Here is a 17,807-nt window from a genome sequence, read left to right as displayed (position 1 = left end):
TAGTGTTGTTTGTTGTATTATCATCATTTATCATTTCCATACTGTTGATTTATTATGTGTATGTAAGTATATTAGTATGTAAACAAGTATGTGTATTAGTATATAAATCAAATAGTTATTTCATAATATATGTAAACGGTATATATCTATGTATTGTATGTATATTTTTTCTTTATTAATTATTGTCAATAGTACACTGCAGGCAGTGTGACAGTGTGGCTGGCAGTGGCAGCAGGAATGTGTTATATTTTTACATTTTCCTTAATTTCCGTAAATTAAACAGTTGTCTTCGCTTTTAGCGATAATGCCACTTATTGTATAAATGTATCTGATTTTGTGACCTTTTTCATTTCAATAGTAAAATACAAAAAGAAACTTTTTTAAGTTTAAACAATAAAAAAACCTATTAAAAATTAGTAAAAAAAGAGAGTAAGTAATATCATCGTTTTATTAAAAATCGTTTTTTAATATTTAGGGAACCAATTATTAAAATCGATTTTTTCACTTTGCGGTTTCATGGTCAAAGACTTATTAAGTGTGTTATCTATAGTCAGACTTTTTGGCGGGAACGCGAGACTTTTTGGCGGAAAGGCGAGGAGTGAAGTTGTGTGATTTGTTTTATTTTGTCTATTTGGTGTTTCTTCAGGTTTAAATGTGTAATAACGGTGGTTTATTAACTGTTTAATATCTGTGAAAGTGCACAAATGTGGGAAAATGAAACAAAGCCGCTGGACGCAACTTCTCGGGATCCTCCAAAAAGTCCATTGAAAAAGTCTCAGTAAATGACCACCATTTTACTGAGATTATATTTCATCCCATATTATCTCATCTTATTTCATATGATTTCATTTCATTTCATAATGTCATTTTTCATATAAAAAATATATAATATATATAAATTAGGCTGTACGGTATGATACCTTTGCCTTTCCAATTGGAAAAATAAAACTACCACTGCTATCTATCAAAGAATAAAAATAGGAATAAAATAAATAAAATTCAACTTTAAGAAATATTAAATCCACCTTAAATTACTTATACACTTAATTCCACTAAAAGAAAGAAATGGCTACCGGTACTGTAATAAAATATGTTGGAAGAACGACTGACTTTAAAGGAAAATCACTTTGGGAAATCGTTGGTAGCCTAAAGAATTTTGGTGTAGGCAGGATTATTGTCAGATCTGTTTTCTTGCGTTACCCAGAACCTAGTTTTATGAAAATCGTGAAAGTGCAAACTTGCCCCGACGAGGTAATGTAACTGAGTTATATTAAATATTGTTAAGATGTCAATATCATGTGCTTAATATGTTGCTTTGCCAGTAACTTAACAGTAGTTTAGAAAAGAGTCCGAGAGGCAGCAGCTTGGCTCTGCCCCTGACATTGAAGAAGTCCATGAGCGACGGTAACCACCCAGCAGGTGGGCTGTATGCTCATCTGCCTATTAGGGCAATAAAAAAAGGATTATGACATAAAGAGTTCACACAAAATTGGCAATATTGTTGTGTGCCGAACTGCATCATTGTATTGGAACATTAAGATATGTGTAAACTTATATATATTACAGGAAAGGAGAAGAGTACGTGTTTGGGTTGAGAAAACATTCAGAGGACAAAAACTACCCAATATTACAGAAATATATCGCACATCATACAAAACTGATTATCAGCTTATCCCCAAAAGAGAAGAAACTAGGTTGTTAGAGTCTATAAACACCATTGGAAATAAGGCAGATGTCATATTACCGAATTCTATTGAAATGCCACCATTGATGAAACTGTTTATCATTAAAGATCATGAAAAGAAAGGACTAGAAGTGAGTAGGACTTCAAGTGAAATTTAAAAATTAACCATTTGCAATCTGCATGTCTTGCAGTTATATTGTTTAACTACTATTTAAGTATGACTATTATGAAATTTAGAGAGATTAAGCAATATGTTATAAACATAAATAAATAGGAACTGCAAGTATGCTTACATGCTTGACTGTTGTGTTTATAGAATTTTAGATAAGCAACAGTCTCAGTTATAGAGGCCTAGATACAAATATATAAGAAACCATTACTTTCTTATACAGGCTTCTATTTCTCTTACGTAGAGAGAGAGTTTTAGAGGTTAGAAAGATGGGACCAGGCAATTACTCTCACTTTGAGATTTCTCGCTTGCCCATTTCTTACTTAGTCAGGTTTGACTATATCTAAAAAGCCCCATTAGTTAAATGAAGTACTTATCTATTATGTTTAATATTATTCCTTTATTCTGAAATTGAACTTGAAAAAATTGTTGTGTGGTACACTCGTGGAAATGACCCACACTAATTTGCCACTATTGTGGGCTATAAGGTATAGAAACCTGTAAAACCTGCCATGAATGATTGAACCACGGCAGTGATGGCCTAGAATAACCACTGGACCATTGACCACACAAAACTACTGGAAAGAATTCGATCCATTTTTGTTACTCCATTGACACTTGGTTCACAATGTTGTAAAACACGGCTAATAGATTCACTAGAATTTTTAGTGCTATGTGAGCATACTGTGAATAAATGAAAAAGGCTTCTTGTCAGTATCCATAGGTAGAGACCACTATCCTGCCTATTTCTGCCTTAATGCAGTGATCTGCTTTAGTTTGAATGGTGAGGACAACTCTTATACTTTGTAATTGAGACTCAAGGTGGGTTCCGACATTCACATGCCCATGGGTTCCAGTGCCCACCTTATGACCACATGAGCTCAATCACATGTTTAAAAAATTATATATAACATACTTTTTCTATTTTCAGACCTCCAAAGACTTCATGATGCCCCTCAGTTATAATCAAAGTCCAAATAGAACAAACAAGATAGCAAAAGCCAATGAACAACCCACAATAAAGTTTACTATGGGATTAGGAAAACCAGTCAGTCCCTCCCTGTATGATGGTATCCCTCTATAATAACAAATTAACTAATGTTGTTGAATTAATATTATTCAGATAGAAATAAAACACTGTTAGAGATTAAATCATGATTTACTAATTTAAAGTCTCAAAATAATCACCTAGTTCTTCTGGAAATTCGAAGTAGATGCAAACCTCCTGGATAAAAATGGATTTGTATCCAATTCTGGAATACTTTGTTCTAATTTAAGTTTCTGGAAGAAAAAAAGTACAATTCATCGTGCTTGTGAAGAGCTCAAAACTATAAGCAAACGTATTTCATGTCACGCTAAATGCAAAATGCATTTTGTCACATTGCATGATTAAGTGTGTAATAATATAAGATTTTTGTTTAGCTTTTTTTTTTTGTGTCTGATGCCATAGGATAAGAAGACTTGTTGGGCAGTATGTTTCAAAGCTTGCGTGGCAAGTATGATAATAATCAAGATCTGTAGTGGTAAATATAGTTTGATAAAAATCAAAGGGCTTGAAAACTTTTTTTATTTAATTATGTTTTATGGTGTAGGTGCATGGAACTAGTTCATATTAAAAGTGTTAGCTGAGGCCTATACACATCTAACGTAAATGCTGCCTTCCACTTTGAGACATAAATTCTATTGAATAGTGTTATTATGTGGCTCTCCTATAGTGAAAACTGGAACAAATATTTCGATCACGATGTTATTCGTCTTACTCATAGAAGTAAGACCTGGATGCTTCAAAATGATGGATGGTAAAATTATATTATATTCTATAGGTTGGTGGTGCACTGAACAAGTAATAGAATATATGAGTCGTCTATTATCAAAGGCGGCAATCTGTGCATTTGGAAAAAAAAAAATTATTGATATGTCAATACAGATTGATTTGAATATAATCGTCTCCTTCAAAGAATACGGTTCAAAACCTGCATTAAATAAAGGTTAATAGTTAACCTGTTATTTATCTAAGATGTCGTTCCGAAGAGTTTTGTGACTGCCAATGGAATACAAAGTCAATAATTCGTTTTTCTGATTTACCAATCATTGTTCAAAAGTCAGATTGCCGGCTTTGATAATAGTCGACTCATATGTTTTCAGTAAAGTATTAAAATATGAAATATGAAAATATATATGTCGGCGCAAATATGACTATTTACCTACCTATTATAAAAATAATAAGGATTCAATGTGATAATCGGATCATCTGGTCATCAACTAATTACTCTGTGTTTGTTAAGACGAGATTTTGATGTTAAACAGTCCCTTTTATTGTAATTTTAATACTTTAAAAACTTGTAAACACGCCGACATGTACCAAGCCCTATAAATACGGCCGTACTATCTAGCGCTTGGTCCCTCCCGATCCACTAACGGTGCTTTTAGGTACTTCAAGCACCGGTCACCGTTCTCGTCGAACCCGTCGCTTGCGACGAAGGGCTCGACGAATAAACCTCAGACACAGCCCACTGAGTTTCTCGCCGGATCTTCTCAGTGGGTCGCGTTTCCGATCCGGTGGTAGATTCTGCGAAGCACGGCTCTTGCTAGGGTTCGTGTTAGCAACGTCGTCAGGTTTGAGCCCCGTGAGCTTACCTACTAGTTAAGGTTACGCTGGAATAGCCTCTCAAGGCTACCAGCTTAGGTAGGAAAAAAAAAAAAGCGCTTGGTCATTCGTGTCCGAGCCGTAGCACAGTACGGACCTCTCTGGAACGTTGCCACGTTTCTCGTTAAATATACGCAGTTCTCGCGAAATTCTTGTGAAGTTTTGTTTTGGAAGCCCAAACATGAGTCATCGTCAAGAAAATAACAACTGTGACGTCACACTTTTTAAAAACATTACGGACGTCCCTCCTCCGTCATATATAAAAATGAATTGCTGTTCGTTAGTCTAGCAAAAACTCGAGAACGGCTGGACCGATTTGGCTAATTTCGGTCTTGAATTATTTGTGGAAGTCCAGAGAAGGTTAAAAAGGTAGATAAATATGAAAATGCTCGGAATCAACTAAGAATAACAATTTTGTTTTTCCTTTGATGTGTCTCCGGTCGGACGGATTCATTTTGTTTGTTTTAAGTTTATTTTTTACAAAAGTGTAGGTCTTTTATTTATCGATTGAGGCACTACGAAGTCTGCCGGGTCAGTATGAAAATAAAATATACCCTCCAAAAATCACGCATTTCTTGAACGTCATCCTGTCGCTGTACAAAGTACTGGCGCACTGTCTTCTGGATTAGGGTTGCAGCGTATTCTTCGGGCCATAACCACGATTTAGGGTAGTAAGGACGAGGACTGCAAATTCATTTCATAAAATTCTTAATAAAAATATAAATTTGTTTTAATTCTGGGCGTGTGCGATAGATGACGCTACTAGGTACTACAATAATAATAATAATAATAATATCATTTATTGCCTTTCACACAGATTTAGATTAATACATTTAGATAAATATAAGAAAAGAAAAATAAATGTTTATTTAATTTAAATCGGATTCGGCATACAACTTTCATGGCCAACGAAAAGAATAGGTACCAGTGTGTTCATTGATTGAATATAACGTAAATTTTAGTTCATTTGTAGATTTCGATGATAGCCTCCCAGGCGCACTAGACTAGACTAGAACATATGAAATACAAATTTCTCGTTTCATTGAGATTTTGGGAAATTGGGATTAGACGATTGCGATATCACTTGGTTAACTGTCAATAGGGTTCAATACCGGTAAACATCTTAAGACATGCCTCCTCATGCTTAGCGCTTATCTTCCTAGCCATATAGTAATAATATATCCGGTTTCTTAAGTGCTAGTTTTTTTAACGTCTCGATCGCGTAAAAGTTAACTCAAATTTGTATGGATTGGGAACAGCGCCCCTAGCGGCAAACCAAAGGAAGCTTTTACGCGATCGAGAAGTTAAAAAACCCTCACTAAGCACACAGTTACCATTTAATATTAATTTTGTAATTCCAGTGGTCGAAATTTGATCATGATGACCAGCACCAACGCGTCTGTCCTCTATCATTTTATACATGGAAGAATGGAAGAAAAAAAGACTAACGTTGTAGTTGAATATTTTATGTTTGTGCTTGTGCGTTCACTCTTTTTGAGTAGATAGGTAAATAAGGTACATATTTTTGAAATTGACAAAATATACATACTTGTTCTTGAGGTGTTCTCGTGCCCAAGGCATGTTAAATATATGCGGACTTTGGAATTTGCGCCCTGGGTAACGCGGATTATTGTTCCACAACACCTGCGTGTAAAGATGTGCCTAGTTGTAAATCTTTTCAACAAACGAGTATAATTAAATAAAAACCGCCTTTAGCAACGATTCCAGGAAGCGTCTAAGTATGGATTTTGTTAATGCAGGTTTGAAAAATGTTCATTTACGTGATAGAATGGATAACGATTCGAATTAATTTTGTTATCATTGAATTTACTGGTGGTACGACGTCTTGTGAGTCCGCACAGGTAGATACCACCGCCCTGCCTATTTCTGCCGTGAAGCAGTAATGCGTTTCGGTTTGTAGGGTGAGGCAGCCGTTGTAACTATACTGAGACCTTAGAACTTACATCTCAAGGTGGGTGGCGCATTTACGTTGTAGATGTCTATGGGCTCCAGTAACCACTTAACACCAGGTGGGCTGTGAGATCGTCCACCCATCTAAGTTATAAAAAAACATTCATAGCTTTTTTCCGTTACATTTTATGTTCGTACTAGTCAAAATCTTCCAGGCCGATCTTCGATTTGACTTCTACTAGATTGCTACCAAACTACAAGATCATCCAACTTAAAGATTTCTCGAAACTTTCATCAACACCTGTACAACCATTTCGGATTTAATAGGAAACACATCAACGTCTAAATTATACCTAGTCAGGTCATAAATTCTGTCACATGTTTAATGTAAAATAATTGAAACAAGTTTATTCATTATGTAACCATTCATATACCAAAATGAACTTAACAAAACATAGATTCTTATGACACTAAAGTTTATTCAAAATGACTTCCGTGATTTTGAATACAGGCCTTCAGTCTGCGCGGCCAGTCGTCTATCGCAGCACGAACGAGGTCCATGGCAATATCGGCGGCTGCCTTAATCAAGGATGTCTTGAGTGACTCCAAATTGAGATGAGGCCTTGAGCACGCCTTTTCCTCCAAGTGTTGCCATATCTTGTAATCTAACGAATTCAAATATGGACTGGAGGAGGGCCAGTCTTCGTGCCGGATGAAGTCGATTTCACGCGCCGCCAGCCAGTCTTGTGTGCTCTTCGCTCTATGAGCTGACGCCGAATCTTGTTGGAATACCCAGTGCCTGTTATTGAACATGGTATGAGAAACAGGTTCCACAAGGTTCGTCAGGACTGTATTTTGATACACAACTGCATTCGTTTTTACACCTTTCTCACAAAAATGTACCTCTGTTAAGCCCCAATAAGAAACTCCCAACCATACCATGAGCGAGGATGGAAAATGACCTCGTTGGACACGCGGAATACGGTTGCTCGCTTCTTCACTACTGTGTGCGTACACCTTATCATTTTGTTTGTTGTAGCTCTCTTCTACGGTAAAAATTTTTTCATCCGAAAAAAGAATTTCCCGATATTTTTTTCCCGCGTACCGCTTCAACAAAGCGCGGCATCTCTTCAGTCTCAGGTCCATTAGACGAGCATTCAAACGATGTCCTGTTTTTCTTCGATATGCCCGAAGCTCTAAGTCTTCATTTAACACCCTTTTCACCGTGGTTCTGCTTAACCCCATCTGAAGGGCCAACAGTTTCTGCTTACGTTTGGGATTTCTTTGAATTCGCGCCTTCACAGCTTTTATCACTGCTGGAGTCCTAACAGACCGAGGGCGACCACTTCTTGACTTGTCATCTACACTAGAGTCTTCATTGTATCGTTTGATGGAACGATAAACGAATCTTTTGGTTATATTCAAATTTTTCAGTATGTTAAAAATTTGAATTGGCGCGTAACCACAACGATGCAACGCAATAACTGCAACACGGTCTTCTTTAAGCGTCCTCTCCATATTTAAAAATGAGTAAAATTCTAAAAGTATACATTTTTATTTTCATGAACAATTCGAAATTCGAATTCAATAAACTTTTTTGTGGCCAGCATTCTAAAAGAAAAGTTTTTACTGTGTGACAATACTTATGACCTGACTAGGTAAGTTCCTTTAATATAAGAAAATTTACCTACTTGTGCAATATGATCTATCCCGTTGAAAAAACACTTCTGTCTGACGAGTGCCTCCCAAATTTTTGCTTTTCTTAAAGTTTCTTCAAGTGCGGGTAGTAGGATTATAAATACTTCCGAGTTAATGTACTCGCATTCGGTTTCTAAATGTTATCGTAGTGGTTGTAATTATGGAAAGTTAAGTATTGTAAAATGAGTTGCAAATAAACACTGTTTGTCTGTTTATACTTTGCATGCCCTTGGATACCTAATTTATTTAGGCAATTTTTATTTTTTTATTGCTTAGATGGATGGATGAGCTCACAACCCACCTGGTGTTAAGTGGTTACTGGAGCCCATAGAAATCTACAATTTAAATGCCGCCACCCACCATGAGATATGAGTTATAAGGTCTCAGAATAGTTAATTTTACTAACCAACTGTTTTTATGGCTAAAATTTAGTATTTCCGCCTGTGTTACTACAAACTTCAAAAGATCATGCATTTATCAATTATTCTAAAATATTGGTTGGGTGTAGACGTTCGATATTAGTGAAATGGGACTGTGGATTGATTATGTTCTGGGGATTTGGTAGGTGTGGGATAAACTTTATATGACGATATAATTATCTATTCTAGGTAAGGTTTGTTTATTTTTCCGCTCGAAGTAATGACGAATTTATGTTTAAAGGGTTATATAAAATCCTTATTTTAATACAAATGAGACTTCGAAGTCATGTTTCAGAGTGAACGGTGCAATTTTAAGCTGTAGGTGGGCCTTGGTTCGTCACGCTTAAAAAACAAACCTACTGAGAAAAGGTGACTTTGGCATGTCCTCATTCTTGCTTTCGACGTATTTTTGTATTTTCTGCATTCTCTCGTTACTTTCTTCTACAATCTCTGACCATTTTGCTTTCTTTTTTTTCTTGACGAAAACTGGAAAATCGATTTCGGAACACGGTAAACTATCAGGCAACTTAAAAGTCGCCAAAGCATCTACCATTTCATACGTTGTAGACTTTTGATCTTTGTTTTTCCCTTTCCGATCAGTATTTTTTGCAGTCATTGGATTGAAAAGTATTAGGATTGTGAAATTGTTTTACTAATATAAACCTAACAGGTAACAAATGCTTTATTTTGACACGCAAATTCAATCTCGTTCATCAAAATTATTGTCTATGAAGAAAAAGTTTACATACAAATAAAATTTATAAATATTAGGCCTTTATCTATGAAGGTGCAGCTTAGCTTAGTATAAAGAAAGTTAAAGTCATTTTGTTATAAATACATAGTTCCTATTTATAGCAAATTAGTTGAGTATTATGTATAAAACGCATAGCTTAAATTATGGATTCTCAAACAATATTGCGCAACAGGCATCTCTTTTGAACTGATACCTTAGACCCCTATAGTAAAATTATTTAAAAAATCCTATCTCTATTTTTCCCTAGTGATACAAAATACTTCTCAGCTTCAAAAGATAGCTGTTGATATAGTAAGTAAACTTAACATTTAAAATTTATTAAATAAATAGATCTTAAGGGATTTCTAAATAAAAGTAAAAGTACAACAATGATACTTCATATTAAAATATTAATCATTCTCATAACAAATCGGAACAAGTAAGACAACTTATACAATATCCTAAAAACTTCAAAAAAGAACGCGTTTTAATTAAATAGAGTGTGATTGTCGTTTATGTCGATCTCCGGGAAACCGATAATAACCACTATAGAAATCCCTGGCTTAAATCATAACCGTTTAACTATAACGATTTTTAACTATAACGATTTTGAAATAGGTGGTCAATTTACTTTTCTTCCATTCTGCCGAGGAGACAAATAATAAATCCAGTATTAAATATGTAATATGTTTATTAAAATAAAATTGCATAATGCATTTACTCTGATACTCTGAATATTACCATCCAAAGTTTAGTACTAAATAATTTACGTTATTAAATATAAAGTCTTATAACTTATCTAATAAATAAGCGACTTTCAGTCAAGAGTGTATCGTAATTATAACAAAATGAAGATCAAACTAATAATTAGAAAATTTTCCCGTGATCTGGGATATCCAGTCTAAGTAATGAGATACTTTCACGTAGACACCAGGCACACCAACTTGTCCGCAGCCGATTCCCCATGACACCACACCCACAAGTTGCCATGTTCCTCCGCGTTCGCAGACCAGAGGACCACCACCGTCACCCTTACAGGCGTCTTTTCCTTCTTCGCCTCCAGCGCAAATAAATCCTTGTCCTAATTCGTAATTGTAGCCCAATCTTGTTTGTCTTAACTGCTGCTGGCATTGACCATGTGACAGTATAGGTACATCGACTTCTTTCAATGTATTCTGGTATTTTCCGTTTGAGCCGAAAGCATCTTTTCCCCATCCGGTAGTCCAGCATCTCTGTCCAGAGTAATCGGTGTATTTATCGGGAAGACAAGCTGGGCTAATGTGAGGATAATTGGTCCATTCAACTGGATGATCCAGTTTGAGGATTGCCAGGTCGTTATCAAGAGTACCAGCGTAATATAATGGGTGGATATGAACTGATAATACATCTCTTTCAATGTAGGGATAGAATTCCACATCGCGATTGACATCCCATTCACCTAATCGCACACGCAGCTCGAAACTCTTATATCTGAAAAAATATTTAGAGATAAATTTAAACAGCCAAATGTTACACGTATTTACTTCGGTATTGTGCAAGATCATCAGATGTACTTACGATTTAATACAATGGGCAGCAGTCATAATGTGGAGGCCATCAATGAGCGTTCCACCACAGGCGTAAACTGACTCTTTGGGGTCTTTCTTTAGAATAGCTGCTTGCCAGGGGTATTCGCCAAATTCACTTTCTCCATCAACGTAGGCAGGTGTTTTGATTCTTCCGTTTATGCCTTGTGAATGTCTAACTCCACACTGGCCACGGTTACTTGCTTGAGGTCTTAATGGTCGACGGCAGCACACCTGATTTGGTCGGCATTGTTGCACTAATGGACGGTTTGCATATCCTTGACGCTGAAAGTAGAAGAAGAAATCGTTGAGACCACTTTTGCGTTGGAGATTCTACACACCAGTCACAAACTAGGTTTACCTCTTGTATTCTTTGACTAGATTGATCAAAATTTTCTGATTGATTGATTTCTCGCTTCTTTCTGTTTTCAGGAAATCTAAAGGTTTGGCCTGTCGGGTTGGCCCCATTAGGTTTTTGTGGAACAGTGAGGGAACGGGAATAAGCGTAACGATTTGCATATTTTTGACCATTATCGTTCGTGCTAACATTTAGTGATCTTTCAAAACCGTAGTTATTATGGACAGGATTGTGTATATCATATTCGTTATTATAATGTTCATCTGTATCGTCGTTATAATAGTCATCATCTTCGTTTGAAGCGGTGGATTCATATAATTGTGGACGTGATTTAAAATACCCAGGATATTTGTTTTGATAGTGTGTATAATGTGGTGAATAAATAGGAGGACCATGATTTGTCGGTACAAGTGGAGGATGAGAATGGTGGTAGTAACCATACGAATTATGGTATGGTTGGTGGTGGTGGTAATGTTCATGTTTATTCAAAAGGTAGTGTTTCTTTTCATGGAAGAGGTCTCCAATTCTATTGACCACATGTTCGTTAGGTGTTATGTGCAAGTTTACTAGAGGCTTAACTATCTTTTCACCGTAATCATTTTTAGTTACCTCAATGGCTAACAATGGGTTTACGGAAAGCAAACCTAAGTTTATGCCGCCGCTATTGATTGCAGGTCCGTAAGGGTTGTGTATAGGACTGTGACCGTAAGGATTTATAGGATAACCATGGGAAGGCTGGGGCAACCCAAAAGATACACCAAACGTGGGCTGCACTTTTTTGTTGGTATTGACGCCGTTATCACCGAAGCCGGCTGATCCAAATAGGCGCTGAAGTGATATTTATTTTTATGATTAAGTTGATGATTGTAAATTACTAGTTATTTTTTAAATGTCAGTGCCCTTTGTTTAGTTTTTCTTTTGTTATCTGTTACAGTCAGGTTTACCAAAAAGGAGTTAAGTCCGAATGTAACAGCGTTACCCCAGTTTAATTTAATATTTTTGTATGAGTTGAATGAATGGATAAGGAGATGAGCGTATTAAATGTAGATGAGTGATTTTATAAGAATTAAAATTTACGTACCGGTTCAATTTCTTTAGCTTGTTCCTGAGGCTTATCTTCTTTGACATCTCTTTTACTTATTTTCTTCACGTCATCATTTGTAGAGTTTTCAGTGTTTGTCATCTGAGTGATTTCGATATTAGTTATGTTATCAAGCTGTTCTTCGGTGAGAGCTACAATTTCGCTGCCTTTATTTCGAGGATCAATTGGTAGATATAAGTCGTCCCGGCGTCCAATTATTTCTTGGCTCGGGCATTGGTCGTAGTTAACACATACACATTCAAATCCCTGTGCTTTGGCTTCATGGTAATTTTCTTGAAATGCGTTACTTTGTCCAAAAGTTGCTGGACCTTGACTGTATATGTTGTTACCAGATCCTACATGTAACTCTTTTTTATAAAAGTCGGAACTGTGTGAGGCATAATTTCCTAATGAATTACCATACTTTTGATCTTCAAAAGCTTGATTTGGGTACTGATTCGGTAAACCCTGTGTCACAATATTTGAACTGCCTTTGTTGACATTGTTATACCCATATTGCCCGCCGTAGATTGTGTCCGTTTCGTAAATTGGTTTGCTATCGATGAAACCACCAGACATAGGCTTAAAACCACCCGATGAGCTAAAATCTCCTCCCGCGGCAGTTATGATTTCTGAGTGCTGGTTAAGTTGACTTTGGGAAGCTAAGTGACCTACCGACCCTACAGGGATGGCGACAGGCTTAATTATAACTTTAGGGTCCTTTTCAGCGTCACTGTGTACATAGTGGTGGTGTACGTGCTGTTGAACAACTGATTCTGTTTTCGTACTCGAGTGCAATGATGACGGATTCTTACTATATCCAGGTTTGTTTTCGAACACATAAGGTGCTTCATTTGCATAGCTCGGAGGTCTAGTTACGTAGTTTACATCACTTCCGCCGTAAGATCCGCTCTGCGAGAATTGGAAGTTGCTGTTTGAGACTCCGTATTTTTCAGAAAAACCCGGTCTTACGTTGCCCCCATACCCGATCCTTTTTGGTGGAGTTTTTTGAGGCCTAGGAGGATACAACATAGGCTTAGGTGGACCGTATGCCCTAGGGGGCCCTCGAATCGGAATTGAAGCAACTGGCTTTCCGATTGGCTTGATATCAACTGGTTGCGCGTAAATCAGTTCATCGGGTGAAACGTATGTACGTTTTTCTTGAGTTTCTTCATCGTCACACTGTAAGTAATAAGATTTAATTTAAATTATTATAATTTCTATGACATAATAGCTGATAATAGGCATCTTTGCCGCTATAAGAATCTTGCCTTATTCTACGGCGATCGATTATGGTTTAAAACAATGAATGAAATGAGATTAAAATCGTTTGTTAAAAAATTAAATTATGCATGGGGGTTTACCTTTACATAAAATCTGTAATATATCTTAATGAAATACTTACTTGTACAAGTCCCAAACTACAAAGGCGCCCTTTGATGAGATTTCTAGCTTCAGCGTCATCACCTGCGTCCAAGGCTTCCTTGATCGTGGGATCACCGTATACATCGTCGAAGTTGTCGAAACCACCCAAACTTCTACCCTGTTTGCGGCTAACTAATTCATCGACAATATCATCGAGTACAGTTGCATTCGACTCCAAACTCTTTTCTTGCGCTTCGGATACAATTTCACCTTCTAATAATTCTGTTTTTGCATCTGCCACATCTGCTGTTGAGTCTTTTTTATCACCACCCCAAGACCATTCCGCTAGTGAGCCCCCTATCAATAATGATAGTAGTATGAATGTGAAATTCGTCCACCGCATGATCTCTAAAAAAAAAAAGAATAAGAAATATAACAAATTACAATGTGGATAATATGTTATATTACGACTAAATCTCGCGAGAAGGAAGCATTCGTTTTGTAATAGCCCCGGCGTATCACTTTTACTTTCGCGCACAATCTGTAGTTACATAATCTGTATAAAGTCAGTGCTCTTTGGCAGTAGCCGCATCGTAGGTGACAGAAATGGTATTAATAAAACTTAATACATGTTCATTTTAAATATTAATTGCTCAAATATGCAAAATAATAAACAAAATAGTAAATTGATGGTTGTTTCCGTGCTAGCAAATCATTCGGTTAAGTTTGTTATTAACGAGGTTGACCTCATTGTTTTTGTTTTGGAAGAAAGTATGAAATTGGTGTCATTGTCGTGGTTTGGTTCGAATTCGGTACACGGTTTGATTTAGCAGTCGTCCTGCGTTTCGAATCATGCGTCATAATTCTGTAACGTTAGTAATACAATTGCGCAACGCTTTAAGCGGTTTGTCCGTTTTATGCAACGCGTTACGGCATGACCCGCGGTTACAACGCGTTCTCTGGACATGAAAATTTCTCCTTTTGTCTTTTTTAAAATGTTGATCTCAATGAAAGTATTTTTCTAATAAACGCTAAGGTCGTTTTCTATGTTTTATTTAGTTGTTATTGTTTTCTTTGTATTAATAATCAATTTTGAAATAAAGAAAAACTGTAAAGAGAAAATATTTTTTCGTATTTATATACACAGTAATATTTAATTCTTAGGGATAAACTCGATAATTTTCTTCATTCAGATTAAGGCTAAGTGTTACTTGAGCTTTAGAAAACGTTTAAGTTTACCGGAAAGTGAAAGCGCGTATCGTTCTGAGGATCTTGCGACTTCTTTGTGAAAATTATGCGTTTGGTTTCGTCGGTTGGTTTTCATCATATTTTAATTTAAAATATTTTTTAAGACATAAAAAACAAATTATTAATTTAATTTTAAAATGTTCGACATCTTGCATTTGTCATTTTATATTGTACAATAACCGGACGTTGTTTTTTTTTAATTGTAAATACGCCGATATCGAGACACACTTTTTAAAACTTACATTATTTTGCACTCCTTATGTCACTTATTTGACGTCAAGTATTCACCACTTCACTGGCGCACTGTTTGAGTTGGAATGGCTTCCACTTCTACCACCGCCTCGCTTTATACTTCGACTAGTCTAAAGATGCACGGGCGCCGATTTGTAAGACAACTCACCCAGCCTTCTACCACAGATCATCGAATTGTCCACTAAACGACACGATGCCGGTACGGAGCAATCGTGAATCGTTCTCGTTCAGGTTGCATTGGTACCAGGCGTGACGTCTGTGTCTTGTCATTGATCTACCCCTGGTTAACTCATTCAAGTGAGTTCCGAGATGTTTGGCAATATGGGTTTTATTGAGGTCGTCTTTACGGATCTTCATTGTTAAGTATTAGGTTCATGGCAAATGTCATTTGAATTATTCAGGAAGATATCTTCTAAATAACATTTTGTAATAAAATAAATGTGTTAAATTTTTTCACCACGTTCGGGAGTTAATAGGTTGGAATATGAATATCGAATATTTAGATTTTAGATCGCAACATCATTGTTTTCGGATAGAATTCAAAAATTTTATAATAATATCGTCTCTACGTAATTAAAAAATATGTCCGTCGATAAGTACATCACTCCAAAATGCCTGAAACGATTTGTGTTATTTAATTGTGTGTGTTGATTTAATTGCTCGTTATAGGAACAGATGCTCGGGAAATTAGCAATTACACAAAACGATCATAAACAAAATTGTGGGCAATCTGACAAGATAACATTTGTCAAGTCATCAAATCAGAGTAACAGAGTATTTCAAACACGAAAACATATTGGGTGTTCGAACTCAGTATTAGACAAAAATGATCACATAAATCATGTCATTTTTTCTAATATGTAATATAATAAGTAATAATTGAGGTGTATCAACACAGTAAGAATACAGTAAGTATTTATATTGATCAGTGCGTAGGCTTAGTGATTACTGCATAGGGTCCGGTATCGATTCCTTGATGGGGTCAGTATCTTTATCAAATATTTGGTATTCGTCATCTGTATATACTTGTCTATTATTAAGTGTATTTTAGATATAACCCAAAAAACAACTCCTTATTTGAGACCCTTGAATCTATTAATAAATTAGGTAGTTACTGAAATGGAACACTTTATTTATTTATAAAACAAGTCCGCTAAGTTTGTTTCTCCGGTTCTTCTGAGTACTGTGGCCTTCTCGGGAACCAGTGGTAAAGTTAAGATGTTTTGACATTTAACATGTTTGTTATGCGTCTCAGTGTGACTTTTTTTTGCTTAGACGGGTGGTCTCTTTCACGGTCCACCTGGTGTTAAGCGGTTACAGCAGCCCATACATCTACAATTTAAATGTCATCACGTACCTTAAAATATGAGTTCTAAGGTCTCAGTTTTTACAGTACAACAATAAATTTGATTTAAATTTTAATGTGCATTTTTATTGAATTCATTACTATTGTATTTTCTCCTGTTTTCGCGAGACGTAGACATAATTGAAGCTACTTTTACAGTTTAATATCGTGTTTCTTATTGTCATTATATGTACTTTAAAGACGCAGTCGTTTGTAATAACGAACACTACAATATTCGACAGGCCGGAAACAATAGCAAATTAAAAAACGGGAGAATAAATTACATACTCAGTTTTAGTTCTAGATTTTATTCATTTTAAAATATTTACACTTATCCCTTTTTTTTTCTTTTTCTACCTATGCTGATAGCCTTGAGAGGCTATTTCAGCTTCACCCTAACGTTTGTAGGTGATCTCACGGGGCTCAACCGGAGAGTTGCTAACACTGACCCTAGCAAGAGCAGTGCTTCGCAGAATCTACCACCGGATCGGAAACGCGACCCACTGAGAAGATCCGGTGAGAAACTCAGGGGGCTGTGTCTATGGGGTTAATACACTTATCCCCCCGCTCTCCCCTTCTACGAGCAGAATGTGGGAGAATAATAAAAAAGGTACAAGCACATATTGGGCTTTGCAACTGATTCGATCAGCAGTACCTACTTCGACGAAGGGCTCGACGAGTAAATTAACCCAGAGACACAGCCCATTGAATTTCTCGCCGGATCTTCTCAGTAGGTCACGTTTCAAATTCGGTGGCAGATTTTGCGAAGCGCTGCTTTTGCTGGGGCCAGTGTTAGCAACACTCCCGGTTTGAGCCCCGTCAGCTCATTACACGTCAAAGATAATCTGAAATAGCCTCTCAAGGCTATCAGCATAGGTTGGAAAAAAAAGCAGTGCTTTACGAAGAGGAAGAAACGACTCTATAGTACTGCTCTGTATAAAAATGTGCACTTCGGAAAATATTCGAGTATGTTTGTCAAAGAAGAGTAAAGTTTATGCTGCATTTTGGGCTCTGACGTAGATATTAAATACTCTGGAATACTGTTATTAAATACCTTTGAAAAACAAACTAGCTCGCGCTGTAAACTCATCTGAGGAACAATCTTGAAAAAAAAACCCGTACGTGTCGCAGTGACTGGTGGGATATAGTCTTACGAACCCAAACTATCAATCACATTTATTTTACGTTTGTCTCATGCCTTTACTGTTTTGATTTTCCGACGATTCGAATACTCCACTTTATTTTGTGTAAAAGTAGTTTTATTCGTGTTTGCGGTCGCAAAAAAAGCTATTTGGTTTAAGCGAGATTTTTGCAACTTTAAAGATTAAAATT

At 36.3% G+C, this 17,807-nt stretch overlaps 2 protein-coding genes across 2 annotated transcripts; one reads left to right on the top strand and one right to left on the bottom strand.

Moving 5' to 3' along the window:
* Window positions 1-965: 965 nt before the first annotated feature.
* On the top strand, window positions 966-3,005 carry LOC101746868 (uncharacterized; the record flags this gene model as incomplete). The annotated part of the gene is given in 3 exon segments (NM_001309603.1): window positions 966-1,251; window positions 1,567-1,815; window positions 2,785-3,005. Coding segments are annotated over 3 exon segments (588 nt in total). The 3' UTR covers window positions 2,938-3,005.
* LOC119629151 (uncharacterized) lies at window positions 2,994-16,545 on the bottom strand. Its single transcript, XM_038014103.2, has 10 exons — window positions 15,121-16,545; window positions 13,671-14,038; window positions 12,266-13,447; window positions 10,819-11,111; window positions 9,089-10,731; window positions 8,889-9,014; window positions 8,103-8,242; window positions 6,050-6,144; window positions 5,055-5,184; window positions 2,994-3,134 (listed from the first exon to the last, which is right to left on the bottom strand). Exons 2-5 carry the CDS (start codon window positions 14,031-14,033, stop codon window positions 10,122-10,124), a joined length of 2,448 nt encoding a protein of 815 aa, XP_037870031.2. The 5' UTR covers window positions 14,034-14,038; window positions 15,121-16,545; the 3' UTR covers window positions 2,994-3,134; window positions 5,055-5,184; window positions 6,050-6,144; window positions 8,103-8,242; window positions 8,889-9,014; window positions 9,089-10,121.
* Between the last annotated feature and the right edge of the window lie 1,262 nt (window positions 16,546-17,807).

Source organism: Bombyx mori, chromosome 11, assembly GCF_030269925.1.
Source record: "Bombyx mori chromosome 11, ASM3026992v2".
NCBI lineage: Eukaryota > Metazoa > Arthropoda > Insecta > Lepidoptera > Bombycidae > Bombyx > Bombyx mori.
The sequence above is the reverse complement of the archived record's forward strand: the minus strand, read 5'-3'. Positions and strand labels throughout refer to the sequence as shown.

Coding starts and splice junctions, on each gene's coding strand:
- LOC119629151 (XM_038014103.2), bottom strand. CDS start 14,033: ATGCGGTGGACGAATTTCACATTCATACTACTATCATTATTGATAGGG. Junction 13,448..13,670: donor GTAGTTTGGGACTTGTACAA/GTAAGTATTTCA, acceptor TATTACTTACAG/TGTGACGATGAAGAAACTCA. Junction 11,112..12,265: donor AAGCTAAAGAAATTGAACCG/GTACGTAAATTT, acceptor TTCTACTTTCAG/CGTCAAGGATATGCAAACCG.